The sequence below is a fragment of the Vanacampus margaritifer genome, chromosome 19 (genome assembly GCF_051991255.1).
Source record: "Vanacampus margaritifer isolate UIUO_Vmar chromosome 19, RoL_Vmar_1.0, whole genome shotgun sequence".
NCBI lineage: Eukaryota > Metazoa > Chordata > Actinopteri > Syngnathiformes > Syngnathidae > Vanacampus > Vanacampus margaritifer.
This window is the reverse complement of record NC_135450.1, coordinates 18,608,028-18,625,721: the sequence shown is the minus strand read 5'-3', so window position 1 is coordinate 18,625,721 and position 17,694 is coordinate 18,608,028. Positions and strand designations below refer to the sequence as shown.

Sequence of the window (17,694 nt, the reverse complement as noted above, 5' to 3'; positions counted from 1 at the left end):
CACAACGTCCAAAAACACACACACGGTGTGTGTTTGTCATGAAGTCACGGGGAAGTGGTCGGGCTAAAAAAAAATTGCCACTAGATGGTAGCAGAGCATGCTACATTTAATTGGACCTTTCTGTGTGTGTGTGGGGGGGGGAAGGGGGGGGGCAAAGCTGAATGTTGACATCTAGGCTGGCTTGCGTCTGTATGCAAACCATACAAATAAACAAAATGCTATGCATTGAAATTATTCAATAAAAACAAAGTTAAAATGTGCCCTTTAAAAATAAAAGGACACTGAAACCAATGCATACATCAAACAATATATAATACATGAAAATAAATGAACAAAGAAACATTTCTATTATACATACCCAAAAATCTTTTAAGTTTATACAAGTTATTTAGTTATGTTTTTAGGAGTCCATACAATTGATCTTTAAGTCTGTACAATTAAAAAAAGGCAATACAATTAATATATAGATGAAAATAAATAATCAACAATAAAACTAAATAAAGCAGAATACAGATTGTAATAATAATAATGTAATGCAAGTAATCTCACTTGCCACGTTATTGTTTGTAAAAAAAAAAAAAAAAAGTAATGCATCCTAATGGCTTATAAAAGCCTTAAGGGGAAAATTCAACAGGAGTCAACTTGTGTACAAAAGTTGGCAAATGGAAGCTTGCGGTCGGGAACAGCAAACATCGAAGGTCAGAAGGTGTGCGTGTGTGTGTGCGTGTGTGTGTGTGTGTGTGTGTGTGCGTACTGCCAGACATGAAGCAACAGGAGGAGTCTTAAAAAAAAAAAAGCAAGTGAAAGAGGCGTGTGTCTTGGGGGAGTTGTGAGTGTTTGGAGGGAGTTCCCAAAGTCTTCCGAGGCGGAAGGCGCTCGTCAACGCACACTCGCCAGAAAAGAAGGCAGGAAGGGAGAATGGTGCTGCTGAGCGCCTCGGCAACATGGGCCTGCGTTGGCTTTGGGTGCTCGCCGTGGTGGTCGTGTGCGTGAGCGTCCACTTTTACCTGGAGACCACTCGGCCCCGCGCGCCCCCCCGGCCCGCCGCCAGCCAAAAGACACTTTGGAAGCCAGCAGGACGCACGATGAGGACGGACGAAGACTCGCCCGGGAAACGTCAGCACGGAAAGGTCAGTCGCTCACGCCGCAATCTTCTTTGCTAAACTGTGCTGAGCCGGCGAGGCCCCGCGTCACGAGGTGCGGCTGCTGCCTTGCTTTCAATGCGTGTGCGCTTTACGCCTCGCTGCTGGCCACACGCTGAACATTATTTGGAGGAAAGTCACATGCTGCTCCACTCAAGTTGGCAATTTGATCGAGTTCGAACATTTAAAAAGTAACATGAAAATGTCAATCTTATTCCAAAATGAAAATTCATTCAACTGACCCCCCACTCCAAGTTTTGAACCGTGATGATAAGAGCAGCTAACTGAGGTGAAGATCCAAAGTCACTTTCAAGCCGCTGAGCTGACTCGCGTCTGGCAGAGGACAAAACAAGGCGGCCGTCTAATCCCAAAGGTGTGACTGCTTGCACTTCTTAGCAACCTTTCACCTCCAGCGGGAGGAGCGGGGAGGGGGGGGGGGCATGCACACTGGAGGGAACAGCCTGGAAGGAGGGAGACGGGACACACGCTCTTCATCTTCATACAGGATTAGGATTCTTCAATTAAATGCAAAGACAAAATGGTCGAGAATATTCAGACGTCTTCGTTTCACACTCCAAACAAAGCGAGCTGCTCAAAATGACGCCATCGACCTTCAAGTGCAACGAGACACATCACATGACCAGACGCAGCAAGAACAGGAACAAAAATGGAAGTCCAAAAAGGCCAACACGTGCTCACTGACATGAAAGGCGGAAGTGCGCATGTGTTGTAAACACGTGACCAACGTGGACAAGATTTGTCCTTCCTCAGCCTTCGCCTTCATTTGGAAAGCGGCAACAATCGATTCATTGCTACTCATGTTGATCCCGGTTGAACAAAAGCTGCTCTGTTGCGCGGCCAAAGCCAGAAAAAGAAAAAAAAAAGTTGCCAAGAGAAGCTCGGTGGCTCAATTCTTCCTCTCACGCATCTTGTTTGGAAACATTCCAGCAAATTCCCCAAACCGCCTCCTGACGAGCATCACTGGCCTCGCAAACGGAAAGTGTCCGTGGCGGCCATTTTGGACACTCGCGGCCATAAGAACACCCTTGACTTACTTTTCATTCCTTCTCAAGTCCATTTGAGTCGGGATGCACGCTAATATCGGCAATTCTCGAGCAATTTGCTCAAGTTGTGCCCAAGTCCTCAAGCCCCGCCCCTCCACAATTATTCAGCCAGACAGAAAATGAAAAAGGATCAACGTGATCCTTCCCTTCAATCACAATTTGGAATTGAGATTTACACAGTATTACTAACAAAAGCCTTGTAAAAAAATAAATTAAAAAAAAGGAAAAAAAGTGGACGACAACTTTGAAAAAGCATTTGAACCAATTTAAGAAACCGATTTTCTCCTCTTGGTTAAATTGCACACATTTGTTGTTTGGGTCACAATCTAATGTGTGTGTTTTGCTCTCACCTGCTGCCGTTGTCTTGACAAGCTGTCCCTTCTCTTGTTCAATCTCCCCCTCGCGCGTTCATCCGAGCGTGTCTTGTCCCAGAGGGGCTCCTTCACGCGTGCGCTCAGGCGGCCTCCTTCCTGTCACACGCGTTCAAAGTCAGTTGCGGCGAAAATCACCAGCGCCGGCGGAACGACAATTCAAGCAGACTCTCACCTCAGGACGCTTGAGATCGGACCCCTCCCAAGCGTGTCCTGGCTGCTCCTGCAATTCAGGACGGGGACGGGTGGTCTCGTCACGCGGCCGATTGGAAGTCGATTGTCCGGCTGGCGTGCAACTCGTTAACTCGGCCCAAGGAAGCATCGAGCGACGACGGCCTCTCGGATGACTCGACGACTTGCCGTCCATTCACGCGCTCCCTTACAAAACATTTAGTCAAATCAAGTCCAAATGTCCCGACGGTCCTGGTTTGTTTGACGCCCACCATCCGTCCTGTCCCGGAGCGTGTTTTCCTCGGCTGTCGGGCACACATCTGCCCACACGCGTGCCGGCTTGGTCAGGCCACGCCGCAAAAGAATTCCCCAAACATTCAGACGTGTTGGGGTCACGTACGTGTTGGAGTCGCTTTTAAAGTCCAGCGAGCCGAGACCTTCTGGGCTTTTGGCTGCGGTTGACGACTTGTTGCCGCCTGACTCAACACTCAAGTCCAGTTCCCATCACGTGTGGACCTTTGGAGTGAGTCAAGTTGGTTGGTTTTCAAAAAGGACATTTGAAAAGACGTTGAAAAGAAATAACGGGAAGCAATCGGCGAGGGCGGGAGATCTTTTCGTATTGTCCCACATGCACACAGTTGAGGCGTGCATGTGGCGCTATCTGATGCGTCGTCATGTTCCGACCTGCAGCCAGCGCACCCAGTCAAGCTTCTCCAGCCAACAAAAAGTCGGCAACTTGTTCACATATTGCTCTTGAAGCAAGCACAAGTCCGTCGACATAAATGTCGACTCCTGTCAGGCATTTGTCGAAAACTAAAAAGAAACTGCAACAGCAGCATTTCAAGTATGACGTCAACGCGAGATCAACTTGCAGGTCACGACAAAAACAACCAACGTGCTTCCCTCAATAGCTTCAAACTCGGAGTGGGACTTTGCCGTCCGTGTGCTGGATTTCTTGAAGGCCGCCATCTGGTCTGCTGTTGGCGTAGCCTTGAAATCCTTGACGACGTGCGTGTGTGTGTGTGCGTGCGTGCGTGCGTGCGTGTGTGTGTATGCGTGTGTGCAGGCGCGTCGCTGGCGCATCCGGATGCAGCCTTGGGCCGCGCAAAGTCCGTCTCTGGAGGAGGAAGCCAAACGCTTTCTTCACTACATCACAACACCGCAAGTGAGTCCGACCATGGCTTCGGCTTACGACTGGACAACCACCGAGTCCAAAAGCTACCCACCAACGCACCAACCTGCAATGTTAACCTTTCCTACTGACTGAGCGACGACCGTCATCGACCAACTGACATAAACCAACCGACCGATCAAGTGACAAACGCAAGCAAGCGACTTTCTATCCGAGCTACTACGGGTGTAAATTAAATAAATAGATTCAACAATATATTGCGATATTGCATATATATATATATTAATATGCGGCCAAATCGATGTACAAACTATGTTTACACCATCAAATATTCAACAAAATGTCTTGCTTAGGGTTCACACTTTAAGCATGAAGGAAGGTTTTATCAATGGAACATTAAACCTTTATTTCAATGCTATTCAAACATGAAAGATTGCAACCTGTGGCTCACTTACAGGATAAGATAAGTCATTTTTTCATACAAATCTTACAGCGTACATGTGCAAGTTTATGAGTATTTTCTAAATTGGAGTAAGCAAAAAATAAATAAAAGAATCACAAAAATTGACCTATAGATTTGTATCGGGATTCATCGGCATCGAATGGCATCGTGATGCGGATGGTATCGTACTTGGCAATTCCCGCCCGACTAGCTCCCTTTGGGAACGACTCACCCGAACCCGCTGACTGAGCAATTTCATCACATAGCAAGCGACTGACTGAACAATCCGTGTTTGCGTCCAACATTTGCTCGAGTGTTTGGCGTCCAGGATGATGTGACCTTGATGTGCGCAGGTGACGTGCACAAGTCCCCGGGTGGACCCGGGTGGAGGTTGGGCTGTGTGTCTGGACCCAAAGTACAGCCTGGCTCATCGCATGCAACGCAAGCAATGCCGCCTCTACTCTTTTGGGTGAGTCCGTCCGAGAACTCAACATCCAACAGCCAGAATAGCAAGTTTTGCAAGCGGATCACAAGAGAGATCATTGACGACGCATCGGACGGAGATGAGATGAATAGTTAATAACAGTTTGTCAGAGTGGCAACAGGCACGCAAGGTGAGTCAGTGGTGGGCAAACTGGGTCCTCGTGTGCCGGAGTCCTGCAGGCTTTGGAGGTGTCCTTGCTCCAACGCAGCTGATTCCAATCAACAGGATCATTATCAGGCTTATGCAGATGAGCTGATCGTACATCAGCTGTGTTGGAAAAGAGAAACCTCCGCAACCTGCAGGACTCCGGCCCTCGAGGACCCAGTTTGCTCACCCTTTGTCGACATCCCCTACAAAAGCTCATCGCTGCACTTTACAGTCTCAAGCCACAAATCATTGCAGTGACGTCGGCGGTGTCGTTCACGTCCGTCGACAACAAAGCAAATCTCCGTGAAATATTTAGTGGCACCAAAGCACACGGAGGGGCGTCTCCGTTTCTCTTCCGATGCATCATTCATGCTGGCGCTTGAGGGATGCAATCTGGGGCCTCATCAGTAAAAGATGAGCGCGGCCCCTCCCGCAATGACGCAACACCGCCGAAGCAGCGGAAACGGACCCAAAAAGACACAAGTGGAGTTTGCAAATCAAACAGACCAGATAAGCAGAGAAAGACTTCGATTGCATGTTTCAAAGTGGAGCGGCAAAAGCGGGACCTCGGATTTAGTTCAGTCCAACAGCCTTGAACCCGATGGGCCGCTAAAACTTGCTGTTTGTCTTCCAGATTGGGAGCGGACGAGCGCAAGATGGAAGCATCGCTGGCCACTTCCGGATGTCAGGTCCACTGTTTCGATCCCAGTTTGAAGCAGCCGCACCAGCAGCGCGGCCACATGTGGCTTCACCGTCTATCGGTGGACTGGAGGGATTCGAACCCCGCCGCCCTTCCCCAGCGCCACTACACCAAGAAACTGGCCACCATCCTCAACGACTTTGGCCACAGACAGGTAAGAGACGGACAAGTTGGGTTTGTCTCCATCGTTGAGTCGCAGGGTCCCATCCCAACTCCAACTTCACACAACGTTCGCCCTTGGAATGAAGTTGGACTTGCACGGCGAGCGCTTGTTGTCCACCCGACCAGAGACATGAAACATTAGCTAACGGTTTGTCGTCCCATTTCAGGTGGACATCCTGAAAGCAGACATGGAGAGTGCCGAGTGGAAGATTTTGGAGAATTTAATCCTGGAAGGAGTTCTGGACTCTGTGGGCCAACTGCTTTTGGAGCTTCACCTCCACTGGGCGGGTTTCGAGGTGGCGGGGGACGAGCCTTCCGTGGTCCGCTTTTGGTTCAGCTTGCTCAAGGAGCTGGAACAGGCAAACTTCCGGCTCTTCCGCGTGCACAGCGACCCGGCGCAAGCGCGCGTCTTTCTGCACCAGAACGTCCTCAACGCCAGCAGCGCCTACACCTTGGCCTGGCTCAACACACGCTGGGTGGACCGCCCCGAGCATGAAGGGCAAGCGGACTGAAGATGCAAAGCGGTGGCACAAGCGCACCTCCGCTCACACGGACCTTTTGGAAGGGCTGCTCATTAACACACCGACGCATCAACGACCATCGCCAGCAAGCCCAATCTCAGCCGTGCCGTCAGCTTCCTCGCCAGCTTCCTCGCCAGCTTCCTCGCCAGCCTCCTCGCCAGCCTCCTCGCCAGCCTCCTCGCCAGCCTCCTCGCCAGCTTCCTCGCCAGCCTCCTCGCCAGCCTCCTCGCCAGCTTCCTCGCCAGCTTCCTCGTCAGCTTCCTCGTCAGCTTCCTCGTCAGCTTCCTCGTCAGCTTCCTCGTCAGCTTCCTCGTCAGCTTCCTCGCCAGCTTCCTCGCCAGCTTCCTCGCCAGCTTCCTCGCCAGCCTCCTCGCCAGCTTCCTCGCCAGCCTCCTCGCCAGCTTCCTCGCCAGCTTCCTCGTCAGCCTCCTCGCCAGCTTCCTCGCCAGCTTCCTCGCCAGCTTCCTCGCCAGCTTCCTCGTGTTCACGACCCTGCGATTCGTTCAAGCCCTCGGCAACCCCTGTTGTTCCTGAGGTTAGGGTTCGTGTGCCAAGCTGCATGGAGTTTTGCCACTACGACTCCATCAGCGACACGTCCGTCCTGCGGGACGATGCAGAAAAACAAAAGGACGTGTGCTGGAAAGAAGGAGCGCTTTTACAGTTCTGTCTTTAACGACATTGCCACAACGGCGTCTGCACACACAAAAAACAAGCTCACAAAAGGAATAAAAACAATACATGACAGCTTGTTCTGTTTTTCAAATGAATAATGAGCAAACCCGATGGTGTGTACAATTGACGGGCAGTTTATTATTTCCACATAGCTGGCCATAAAATTGAGAATCAAAACATTTGCAAAATAGAAACTACACAGACTAATGCAAAATAAAACTTCAAGACGTGCCTGGTCAAGGTTGAAAATGTGAAAGGTGTTTTTTTGTTTTTGTACAACATCATCTTGAACTCGTGTGGATACAAAAATAAGCTCCTACAATAAGACTGGATGCCAGTCCCGTGGCTTTCACTCGCAATTCTTCACCTTTGGGCCCAGATGGACAAAAACGGGAAAGGAAAAGTCAAAAACGTCCCCGCGAGTCGAAACACGGCACTGTGATGAAAAACATGAATGAAGCTGAAATAGACGCATGGCGGCCATTTTGCTACATGCTGTCGCGTTGCCAGGTAACGAATGTCACGATGGCTTTGGTCATGGGACATTTGCAAAATGGCCGCCCCATCAGACGGATGAAAAGGATTTTGCTGCTTCACTCATGTTTTCCCAAACACAAGATTCCTCAGAACGTCGCCTTCAGACAAGTCGCTGGAAGAAACGTTTGCACTTGCCTTCGCCTTCAAGCACACGCGGGCGGCCCAGCGGGCGGCCCAGCGGGCGGCCCAGCGGGCAACCTTCTAATCCCAGAGTTTGATTTGGCCGTCCCAGCCGCAAGTGATGACCTTGGAGGTTTCGTGGGGATGCCACAGGGCGCTGATGCACACCTTGTCGTGAGCTTTGATCCTGTGGTACAGCTTGGTGGTCTTCCAGTCCCAAATGTTCAATTTCCCGTCGGCGTCGCCCGACACCACGTAGCTGCTCAGAGCAAAAACAGGCAAACATTCAAACGGGCGTGTACTCGTTAAACACATGATGAGAATATGCAAACAGGTGTGAGTACAAACGGACGGATTTTGGTTTTGTGGGTATCCATGAAGACTTGAATGACAGTTTTGCTCATCCACCAAATGCGCCAACAAGTCCACTTCAGGGCCTTGTTCGTGCCCTTGGTGGATTAGCCAAACTCTTCATGAACTCAAAGGGTTTGAGACGATTACGCTTCTTCAATGACAACACCACGTCATGTTTTTTCACTCATCTGACTCGTGACACATTTGGCACATTTGTCTCAATTCAAAACGGTGTCCACTGACCTCATGTCCGGGGAGAAGTCCACCTGGCAGGCGTAGCCGGCAACCATGTGGCCCTTGAAGATCTTCTTCTTGTTCAGTCGGAAGCGGTTTTGGGCGCCAAAGATCAGAATCTGATTGTCCATGGACTGGCACGCAAGCCACTTGCCTTGGGTTGGGGGGTGGGGGGGGGGGGGGCAGTGCAAAAGGTCAAATGATGACAATTCAAAGCACACTCCGGCCAGCAAAGAATCGTAATTTGACACCTTCGCAGACAATTCTTCCGTGCATCTGGCCAAATTTTGTCGCTCGGGTTTGTCTTGGGATTATCTTGTGGTAACTAAATTGCGATGACAAATTCCTCACGACTTTTGAAGATGGAAGCTGATTTTTCCAGGCATAACGCCGCTCATCCATCATCCGCCGCTGAAGCAAAGTGGAGATGACGGAGGCTAACACTGCGCTCGCTCTTCATGACATTTTGGGCATTATTAGCCACATCGATCGGCTTGACCAGTGACACACAAACATCAAACATGAAAGGATTCCCAAGAAAGGTCGTGTTTGTGTCATCAGGCTGCTCTGAGCCAATCACGTGCCTCATTCAGACAAATATAAACGCAGCTGCAAAAGACGCATTATAAAAATCATTCTACTCAGCCCGACTTGCAGAACATTGCACAAATATGATCAGTCTGCTGTCGAGAGTCAAAATCCTCACGTGATTGAGCGCCCTAAAAAAGGTTATGATTGCCGAAAGTCGTCAAAAGACGGCAGCAACGTTTGAAAGAAGACTCAACTCACTGCAACATAATTACTTCTTTGGCACCAAAAATCACACAAGATGGTGCAGAAAAACAAGCAGTCGACAACCCCCACGCCGATCCCCCCCAAAAAGTTGAGCTAGCGAATCCTTTAGCCCAAATATGTTGGACTTGACTCGATATAAACTGCCTGTCCAATCCTGCCTAAAGAAAAATTGATTTAATTTGGTTTGGATCCCACAGCAGCTTCAACGCAATCTGCTGGTCTCCGTGTGGCCTCGTTCACAAATCCAGCCCGCTAATAACACAAGACGCACTTCCGTCTTGACACTCACCGTTGGGAGAGAGCGTGACAGCCGGCATGGAATGCATGCTGGGCTCGGCGATGTACTTGAAGTCCACCGGGATGTCCCTGAAAACGACAACACAACTTCAGCACGTTAGCCTTGAATCCAAGACGGGGGGGGGGGGGGGGCTGCTAGGACACACAGATAGCATCTTGACAGGAAAATCGAGACGAAAAGAGCCCGGGTCCAAGTGGACAGCTCTTTTGAAGCTGAAGACATTTTTTCTCTTTGTTGATGACATTGTCACCAAATGTGAGGAAGCGTGGCCGCTCTTGACTTGAGAAACATCTGCAACAGCTGCCGCTGGCACCGACGCGTGTGAAGAGGCCAAGCATGAACAATTTGCACCATCACTAAACGATTAACAGAAACAACAGAAACGCTTTCTGCTTCGATGTCTAGCATGATGTCGTCCTTGTCGTCATTAGGGGGCAATCTTCGTCTCACCGTGGCCATCTTTATCTCCAGTCAAAATTGTCTTTTTCGGACGCTCAGGAGCTTTTTTTGCCATGAAACCCCTGAGAGGGAAACTGAACACACCTGCTCCCAGTTCATGCTTGGCATTTTCACTTTGGGGTGTACTCACTTTTGTTGCCAGAATGAATGTTGAGCTACTTTGAAGGATTAGCAAAGATACACTCGAGTCGTACACTGCGGGAAAGTGTCATTACTTAAGTCTTGTCCCGTATGAGAAATATGAGGGCGTACTGACTTTTGCTAATATTTTGTTCAAATTCTTTTTGTGCTACAGGGAAGAAGGATTTGACTTTTACAAGCACTTATTGTTGTGCAGTGCATTGCAAGTAACATGAGAAGCGTCTGGCGAGTTTTGCCTCATGCTGTCGTGGCGCTCGTTTGGCAACAGGCGGCAGGTGGCATCTGTGGCAAAAGCAAGTGGCCTGCCCCAACCAATATTCGGTGGCTGGGGAAATCTTTTTTGCTCTGGCATGGAGGTCGTGACGAAGTCAAAAGTGGCGTTGGATTTACTGACCACTCCCACACGCGAAGACTCTTGTCGTCCGACGTGCTGACAAAGCGCCGATTCTCATCCACAAAGGTGATGGTGTTGACGGCGCCCAGGTGACGGTCATACTCCTGAACCACCTCGCCCGTCCTGATGTCCCACTGACAAGCAGAAAAGCGCAATCACGCCGTCAACACATCAAACCAGCATTGCTAGCTTTGAAATGAAAAATGAAATTTTGCACAAAAAAATCAGCAAGTGGAATTCTGAAGAAATGCCAATGGCTTTCCAACAGTCCAATACGGCAATGTTGGGAAAACACAAGACTTGATTGGGCAAATGCAACTTGATGACATTTTTTGGACTCAAAAAGAGAAGATTTCAGAGGCGTCATTTACCTGGACGATCTTCTTATCCGACATGCCGGCCACCAAAAGATTCTGCTTTTCTTGGTCGGGGTTGAACTTGACGCAATAAGGAACCTTGCGGTTGGTGAATCGAGAGATGCACTTGCCTGTGGAGGCAAAAGCAGATTGGCTGACATCAGCACTTCAATTGCGGCAGTGTGATGACAAGCTTGCGCCAACAAACTCTTTTCTGCCCTCTGCTGGAGAGGAGCTCCACAACAATTCAACCGTTTCATTTCATGGTATTTATCGAAATGGGACACTGCACAGACCAAAAATAGCTGAAAGCTCATTTTCATCTGCAGTCCCATTTGATAGGTAATGCTTAATTGATTGTGACTCCTTCAGGTGTACGCCTCCGCACCCTTCGGATCGACCGCTATTCTGGATTGAGCTCAAATACACATTTAGTAACGTGACGTATTTCCTTCAAAGTGAATTTGTCTGCCCTTCAAACAATAGCAGGTGTGGAAATGGCGCAAATGCATTGACAGCACGTGCGTCAAAGTGTTGTGCTGGCATAGCCACCTGTCTCCGAGTCCCAGAGTTTGATGTAGCGGTCGTAGGCGGCGCTGAGGAACTGATTGCCGCTGTTGTTGAAGCAAATGTCTCGCACCGCTTTGCTGTGGCCTAGAAAAAAGAAAAACGTGAATGTAGCCAAGAATCCCGCAGGAAAGAAAGAAAGAAAGAAAGCGCCCCACCCAACCCCCTCGTCTCATTGGTGCACACGCCAAATGTGGGCTAACGACGGAGCTTTGGGAGCAAAAGTGAAGCGGGAGATGATGAAAGCGGGATTTCATCTTGAAACGACACCCACAACACCACAAGCAACGCCGCGGCTGTTGCTTGTCGCTTTTTGCCACACCGACATCAAAACCAGTTAAAGTGGGCCGGAAAAGGAATTCAATGCACTTCGGAACCAACTGCGGACCAACACACACACACACTCAATGACGCATCCTTAATGGTGGCATTTATACGATTCAGTTGATGAAGAACAACATGCGGCGCAAAATATCACTTCTTAGTTGTTGAATGTTGAAGTGGCACTAAAGACACACAGCGCATTTGCCTCCAAGAGTAACGTCCGTTTAATAGACGCCGTGCCCCGATCAATCACAGCATGAGCGTGCCGTTGTCCACTTGTGGGGGGGGGGATCAACACCTGATCTTAAATTGAAATCAAGTGGATTTATTCCACCAGGCACAAAACTCAAGCGGGTTCACGATCCAATGGAGAAGCCAACTGTTGTCAAACATATGATATTGCCGTTGAAGTGTCATTAGTTGCGAGAAAACACACTCACAACAAGCAGACTTTTCCCATGAATGTGACATGTAACATCAAGCAGAACTAAAAATACAATCACGTGGTCCACTGTGTGTGTGAGCCCCAATTGATCAATAATGCATCTTGTTCTGTGAGCAGGCTGACAAGCACAAGTGTGCAGAAAAAACTAACAAAAAATGTTACATCTCACAAAATGAATGAAGGTCCCACAGCACCCCCCCCCCCCCCCACACACACACACACAGACACACACTGGCCCCATTCTACTGAGAAAAACACAAAGCTAACATTCCATCCAGTGTCTTGAGTGCTCTTGTACCAGTGAGGCTTATAGCATCGTTTGGGAATTGCCTTTTGAAATGTCAAAAGCTGTTGGATCGCAGTTGCTGATTTGATGGCGGTGGCTGACCTTGGCAGTTCAAAAGAAGCTTCAAAATCCATTTGCAATGATTAGGATTGACTTACCGATAAATGTGCGGATACATCTCCTCTCATTGTACACCTCCCACAACTGTAGACAGACAAGACGAAATGAAAAAGAAGCCATTTCCTTTGCTCGCGTGCGTTGCTGCTTACCTTAATCTTACAATCCATGGAGCTGGAAAGCAGGAGATGACCGGAAAGCGGAAACAATCGGATGGCGCTGACACCCTGCGGGCGGGCGGGCAGACGGACAGACGGGATGTTAGTGTCCAAGGCGGCTCAATCCCAAATGAGTCCAGCACAATTTCAGCTGCTGAAGCGAACGAGGTTGGCTTTGCATTTGAAAGCGGCCGGCGTCCGCCACCAACCTTGGTGTGGCCCGACCAAACGTGGATTTGCTTCTTGGGCAGGTAACACTTGTCTGGTGCCTCGCTAGAACGCAGGTTGACGCCCACGTCCTGGGGAATGTGCAGGTACGACCTGCCCTGGTAGTCAAACATGTCTTTGACTGATGGAAAGAAGAAGAAGAAAAACAGGTGAGAAGGTCCACAAACGAGCTTTACAAAGTATCATTGCAAGAGCAAAGTCACACGTGACGCAGGCTAACTTGCTCAACGTTCTCATGAAGGTTGGCAGAATTTGATTTCACTTTCCAGGGACTTTCATTTTCAAGTCTATCTTGTGTGACTTTTGACAATTGCATGACAAATGGAAAGGTACCATGAAGGATTGTCTTCTCTTCTGCCGGAGCTTCATCTTCATTCCTCCCCCGTTTTTGCCTTTTGGCAGTGATCTCATCCAGTTCCTTCTTCTCCTCCTGAAAGGTGACCAGATACGAGTCATACATATATACTGTATATATTTTTTTTTAATGCAAATAAACATAAGCCAGAAACGAGGTGCTTCACCTCAGTGGGTTTGGCCACCGATTTCTCGTCGACGTATTTGGCCCACGGTCCCAGGTAGTTGTCAATATCTCCCGCGTCACCGCCTTTGACCTTTTTGCGCTTGTCCGGCCTCTTGTAGGTGCTCTCAAACACGGTCAAACCTGGAGGACCACAAATAAAGCTCACAAGTTAGGACACTTCAAGTTCAAATTCATTTGTGTCCCCGTAGAGCAATTATTGTTACAGCAAAGCAGTGAACAACATTTAAGACGAACAAAACACAAAAAACAGTTTTGAGAAAATATAGTGTATGCTGCACAACACTCAACTACGTCCAAACCAACGCCATACATGACGGGAAACAGCGCAATCAGTGCAGACAGAAATGTCTGTATACTCGTACCAAATCAAGCAATTCAATAAAAATCGATAAAAACAATCAGCTACGACTTCTCTCCCGTCCGGAGATCAAGAGAGAAATAGCTGAAGGGACAAAGGGATTCTTGCACCTGTTGCTTTTAATCCACAAAACCATCAACCACAGAGCCACGGGAATCCTCATTGTCCTTAAGGAGACTGACTATTACAGAATGGTCTGCAAATTTCAACATGAATCTCTTCTCATGCCCACTACGGCAATCGTCAGTATAAAGAATGTAGAGGAGAGGGGAAAGGAACCCGCCCAGTGGTAGGTGACAGCGTCACGCGTCCATTCACCTTCACCCTCTGCGTTCTGGCAGTTAAAAAAATAAAAAATCAAGAATCCAGCCTGCAGTGTTAAAATCTAGATTGAAATTGTTATCAATTAAAATGCGGGGCTGGATAGTGTTAAAAGCAGATGAAAAATCTGAAAATAGCAACTTTGGATGCTTTTCCTTGCCTTCAAGATGTTTTAAGACATCCTCAACTCCCCGAGCAGCCCTATAGGTGAACTCGAAGGGGTCAAGTAGATGTTCAATCTTTGCAAGAAGATCTGTCTATATCAGTTTTTCCAAAGACTTCAGAACAAGGGAAGTTAGAGCCACAAGTCTGAAGCCATTCAAAACTTTGAGGTGATTCATTTGAGGCCACAGTATGACTGTGGACGACTTCCAGCACCGAGGCATCCTCTGCTGGTCAAAAGACAGCCGGGAAATGTCATCAAAAATAGATGCTAGAACAATGACCGTATTTTCACAACTAGAAGGCGCACTTTAAAGTCTTACATTTTCTCAAATCTGACCGACTGTGTGGGAGGACTTCCCGCGACATATTGCTTACATACAAGAAAGGTGGACCTGACTTGGGGCTGGGCCATAAAAACGGTATATTCAATATAAAGTATACATTTTGCCAAAGGTGGAGATTTTGACTCTATCGTCTTACCGCGGCAGCGCATGTTGGTAACAACATCATCGCATTAGAGCTGTCCCGACTGGCGTAAATACGTCGGCGCGCACAACTTACCGTTGACGTCGAGTGTCCCGTGCACGTGACACGTGCATCCTGTCAGTTGAAAAACAAGTGCGCATAGCAGAAAAGAACAGCAGAAATTGGACGCGACATCAGTTGACTGAGGAATTCGTAGTCAAGCGAACGGCAGTATGCATGACAGTAAACGGCGCGAACGCGGTGAGACAAACTTCATTTCTAAATAAACCTCACATTACCAAGTAGTAGGAGATGAATGCATTGTAGTGCTTTTTTTGCCCTTTGCCTCGGTTGGAAAGGTCAGACTTGCAAGTCGAGGTAGCGCACTGACCTACCTTGATTTTTCTCAGCCTCGTCCACCGCACCGATGTAACTACTGCCAGTTACTTGGTTTGTGTCCACAGACGGATCTAACGCGTAGCCTGCTCAGAGACGGGAGGAAACGTTCAAAACAAGAAATGCAGCCAAAATGGACATGAAACAGGCCTGTGACGGAGAGTTTACCTAGCGACGAAAAGGTCCTCCTCTGCTGTTCAAACATGAAGTCGTTGACGTGAGCGGGTTCGGCGTAGCCAGATAACATGTTCCGTGGGGCGGCCATCTGTTCGGTTTTGAACGGGTTTTCCGGTCCAAACTAAGAGGGAAGAACACATTGATCCTTCTCTTTTGGAAAGTTCCATCCTTTCCACTCATTTATCAGTCGGGATCAAAGAATAACAAATCTAACAAAAGAACTCAAAACACGTTTGGTAACGATAAGGCGGGAGGAAGAAAAACAAAAAACTGAAACTACATTTGACTTGTCACTTGAATGTCAAGGTTTCAACTGCGAATGATCAGTTTCAATGCTCTTATCGGTGATTTTTTTCCCCCTTCTTTCTACTGATCACTTTGGTCATGAAAATGGTGCCATCCAATTCATTTCATACGTCATCTCCACAAACCACCATTGGTCACAAAGAACAAATAGCATTGCGCACACAGTATACAAATGCAGCACTGTAGTAGCATGTGACGCTTCTCAAAGCGCTTACCTCTGGTGCAAACATGGTTTCATATCTTGGGTTATAGGTGACTTCTTTCACGGAAGGGTCCAGATGTACGCCGGTCTCAACAGATTCCTGATATGAGGATCAAATAAGTAAAAACGTCATCAACGTGTCCAGAGAACGTGTTGCCATTTTACAAGTATTCCTTCAAACAACTTCCATTATGCATTAAAAACACGGCTGCAGACAAATAGGAGTGTGTTTACAAAACTTTCCTGACCCGCAGAGCGGCTATTTTTCAAAATTGTGACTAGTGAGTTTAAGATGCATACAACATGAGCAGAAATATGCTCATACGGATTTAAATATATCAAGAAAGGTACCCAGTGGAACATTTGCAAATATATGGTCCACTTTTAAATGTTGCATTTTATTTTTTGAAGGGGGGAAACTAAACTAAACTAATAGACAAACTTTTGAATAGACAATGTCGTTGGATTTTTCTCAACACGAAGGTGGGAAAACGATTACATTTGGCATCATATTTTTTTGTGTAGTAAAGAATCGGGTATTTCATGTTCTAGAATCTACATATAAAGTGTCATGTAACGATTTTAGCTCGTAGTTTGTCAATCTAGCACCTTTTCGTCCCAAGCACGATAACGTTTGAAAGTCTTCTATGTAAATACACGTGAGTATGTGTTTACACAAATCACTTAAATCGCTAGAGAAAATAATCATCGATATGCTTGCGTATAGTTAGCAAACGATCGCTAAATAGCTTCGCTAGCTTACCTTGACGGCAACTTCGGGAGCCGAATTAAGAAGCGCTAAGTCCATAGTCGGAACGGACTGTAGAGGTTTAAGGTGTGCCGTTGCGTCCGGATGCGGAGCGTCCGACTTTTCGGGACTGGTGCTGGATTGTGACTCATTTTCCGAATCAGAATCGCTGCCGTATGAAACGAGGGAAGACACGGCGGCGGACATCTTGGATGTTGTGCTTTCGCCGGAAGTGCGAAATCTTCACTTCCGACATGGTATTATAGTTTTGTTATTGTGTAAAACCTCGTATAAAACAGTGGTATTTGGCATTACTTTATAGCTATGAAACAGCCGAGCAAAAATAAAATCAAAAGTAATTAATAAATAATATAATATTTTTTTTGTACTATGACAAATGACCAAAAAACAAATTTAAAATGCTTCAATATCACATATAAAATTGATTAAAACAATACGATACACACGTTTGACAGGCATTTATGTTAAAATAGTCACCACCACTTTTTAGCATTTATTTATCCATATTTTCAAGCAATGTATATAGTTTGCGCATGTTAGATTGCCCCGAGGCTCCCACACAGGAGCGGTTGCATAGGACGCTTTGGCACCCTGACAATAGAGTGGTCCGTACCATTGTCGTCACGTTTTACGGGGACATTCCCTGGCAAATTGCTGTTTACACGCTGTTATATCGAACATGGTCTGTCGGCGAGCGCATTTGTAATATTCGGGGTCAACATTTAGATATCGCGTACGTTGACGATAGCTTGACGGACTTGGTATGGTCCCTTTTTCACCAATCCGACGCTAAAGCAATCCACCGTGGAAGAAAAGTGGCCGGCTCCTCCTCCTCCTCCGCCGACTCTTCTTGCACCCAGGAGCACATTTGGTACGAGGAGCGACAGTCATGGACACAAACCGGGGATTTAAATGCTTGCAGGCGGCGGCAAGCTCGACAAGCAAATGATGATGGATCGGAAATAATCCAAAGGGAGAAGAGGAATCCATCGAACTAAACAGGTATTTGGCCCGAAGTGCGCGCACGTCTCGCGTGGTCACATTTGAATATGTGTCTTCCTCTTGCAGCCCGAAGCAGACGTCGTAACTTTCGCTGCATTCATCCGATTTCAAGTGTGACATTAATGATTGCAATTTTGTGCTGATGTCAACTCATTGCACTGCAGCGTGGCC

At 47.7% G+C, this 17,694-nt stretch overlaps 5 protein-coding genes across 8 annotated transcripts in view; 3 read left to right on the top strand and 2 right to left on the bottom strand.

Moving 5' to 3' along the window:
• Positions 1-767: 767 nt before the first annotated feature.
• Positions 768-6,327, top strand: mettl24 (methyltransferase like 24). Its single transcript, XM_077552502.1, has 5 exons — positions 768-1,130; positions 3,815-3,913; positions 4,676-4,791; positions 5,588-5,807; positions 5,983-6,327. Exons 1-5 carry the CDS (start codon positions 945-947, stop codon positions 6,325-6,327), a joined length of 966 nt encoding a protein of 321 aa, XP_077408628.1. The 5' UTR covers positions 768-944.
• Positions 1,125-4,677, bottom strand: LOC144039303 (uncharacterized). Its single transcript, XM_077552504.1, has 3 exons — positions 2,753-4,677; positions 2,557-2,676; positions 1,125-1,603 (listed from the first exon to the last, which is right to left on the bottom strand). Exons 1-3 carry the CDS (start codon positions 2,942-2,944, stop codon positions 1,535-1,537), a joined length of 381 nt encoding a protein of 126 aa, XP_077408630.1. The 5' UTR covers positions 2,945-4,677; the 3' UTR covers positions 1,125-1,534.
• LOC144039302 (uncharacterized) lies at positions 6,308-7,080 on the top strand. The gene has a single exon (XM_077552503.1). It carries the CDS (start codon positions 6,308-6,310, stop codon positions 7,007-7,009), a length of 702 nt encoding a protein of 233 aa, XP_077408629.1. The 3' UTR covers positions 7,010-7,080.
• Positions 7,081-7,126: 46 nt separating this feature from the next.
• cdc40 (cell division cycle 40 homolog (S. cerevisiae)) overlaps positions 7,127-17,694 on the bottom strand; it is a 24,443-nt gene continuing 13,875 nt past the window's right edge. For 2 of the 3 annotated variants that reach the window (XM_077552495.1, XM_077552494.1), the window contains 14 exons: positions 15,766-15,852; positions 15,236-15,365; positions 15,067-15,153; positions 13,343-13,482; positions 13,155-13,251; positions 12,803-12,942; positions 12,588-12,662; positions 12,477-12,522; positions 11,249-11,350; positions 10,712-10,827; positions 10,341-10,474; positions 9,338-9,414; positions 8,263-8,407; positions 7,127-7,924 (listed from right to left, as the gene is read on the bottom strand). In XM_077552495.1, the coding sequence (XP_077408621.1) occupies positions 7,747-7,924; positions 8,263-8,407; positions 9,338-9,414; positions 10,341-10,474; positions 10,712-10,827; positions 11,249-11,350; positions 12,477-12,522; positions 12,588-12,662; positions 12,803-12,942; positions 13,155-13,251; positions 13,343-13,482; positions 15,067-15,153; positions 15,236-15,365; positions 15,766-15,780 (1,482 nt within the window). In that variant the 5' untranslated portion in view covers positions 15,781-15,852 and the 3' untranslated portion in view covers positions 7,127-7,746. Of the gene's footprint in view, positions 7,925-8,262; positions 8,408-9,337; positions 9,415-10,340; positions 10,475-10,711; positions 10,828-11,248; positions 11,351-12,476; positions 12,523-12,587; positions 12,663-12,802; positions 12,943-13,154; positions 13,252-13,342; positions 13,483-15,066; positions 15,154-15,235; positions 15,366-15,765; positions 15,853-16,515; positions 17,244-17,694 lie in introns of those variants that run through there. The other variant, XM_077552493.1, reaches the window with a different exon arrangement.
• wasf1 (WASP family member 1) overlaps positions 17,366-17,694 on the top strand; it is an 18,239-nt gene continuing 17,910 nt past the window's right edge. For both annotated transcript variants that reach the window (XM_077552498.1, XM_077552497.1), the window contains exon 1: positions 17,366-17,523. The gene's annotated coding sequence lies outside the window, so the exon portion shown is untranslated. The remainder of the gene's footprint in view (positions 17,524-17,694) is intronic.

Coding starts and splice junctions, on each gene's coding strand:
- mettl24 (XM_077552502.1), top strand. CDS start 945: ATGGGCCTGCGTTGGCTTTGGGTGCTCGCCGTGGTGGTCGTGTGCGTG. Junction 1,131..3,814: donor GGAAACGTCAGCACGGAAAG/GTCAGTCGCTCA, acceptor GCGTGTGTGCAG/GCGCGTCGCTGGCGCATCCG. Junction 4,792..5,587: donor TGCCGCCTCTACTCTTTTGG/GTGAGTCCGTCC, acceptor TTTGTCTTCCAG/ATTGGGAGCGGACGAGCGCA.
- LOC144039303 (XM_077552504.1), bottom strand. CDS start 2,944: ATGGACGGCAAGTCGTCGAGTCATCCGAGAGGCCGTCGTCGCTCGATG. Junction 2,677..2,752: donor CCGATCTCAAGCGTCCTGAG/GTGAGAGTCTGC, acceptor CGCGTGTGACAG/GAAGGAGGCCGCCTGAGCGC. Junction 1,604..2,556: donor TGTCAAGACAACGGCAGCAG/GTGAGAGCAAAA, acceptor CCCTCCTTCCAG/GCTGTTCCCTCCAGTGTGCA.
- LOC144039302 (XM_077552503.1), top strand. CDS start 6,308: ATGAAGGGCAAGCGGACTGAAGATGCAAAGCGGTGGCACAAGCGCACC.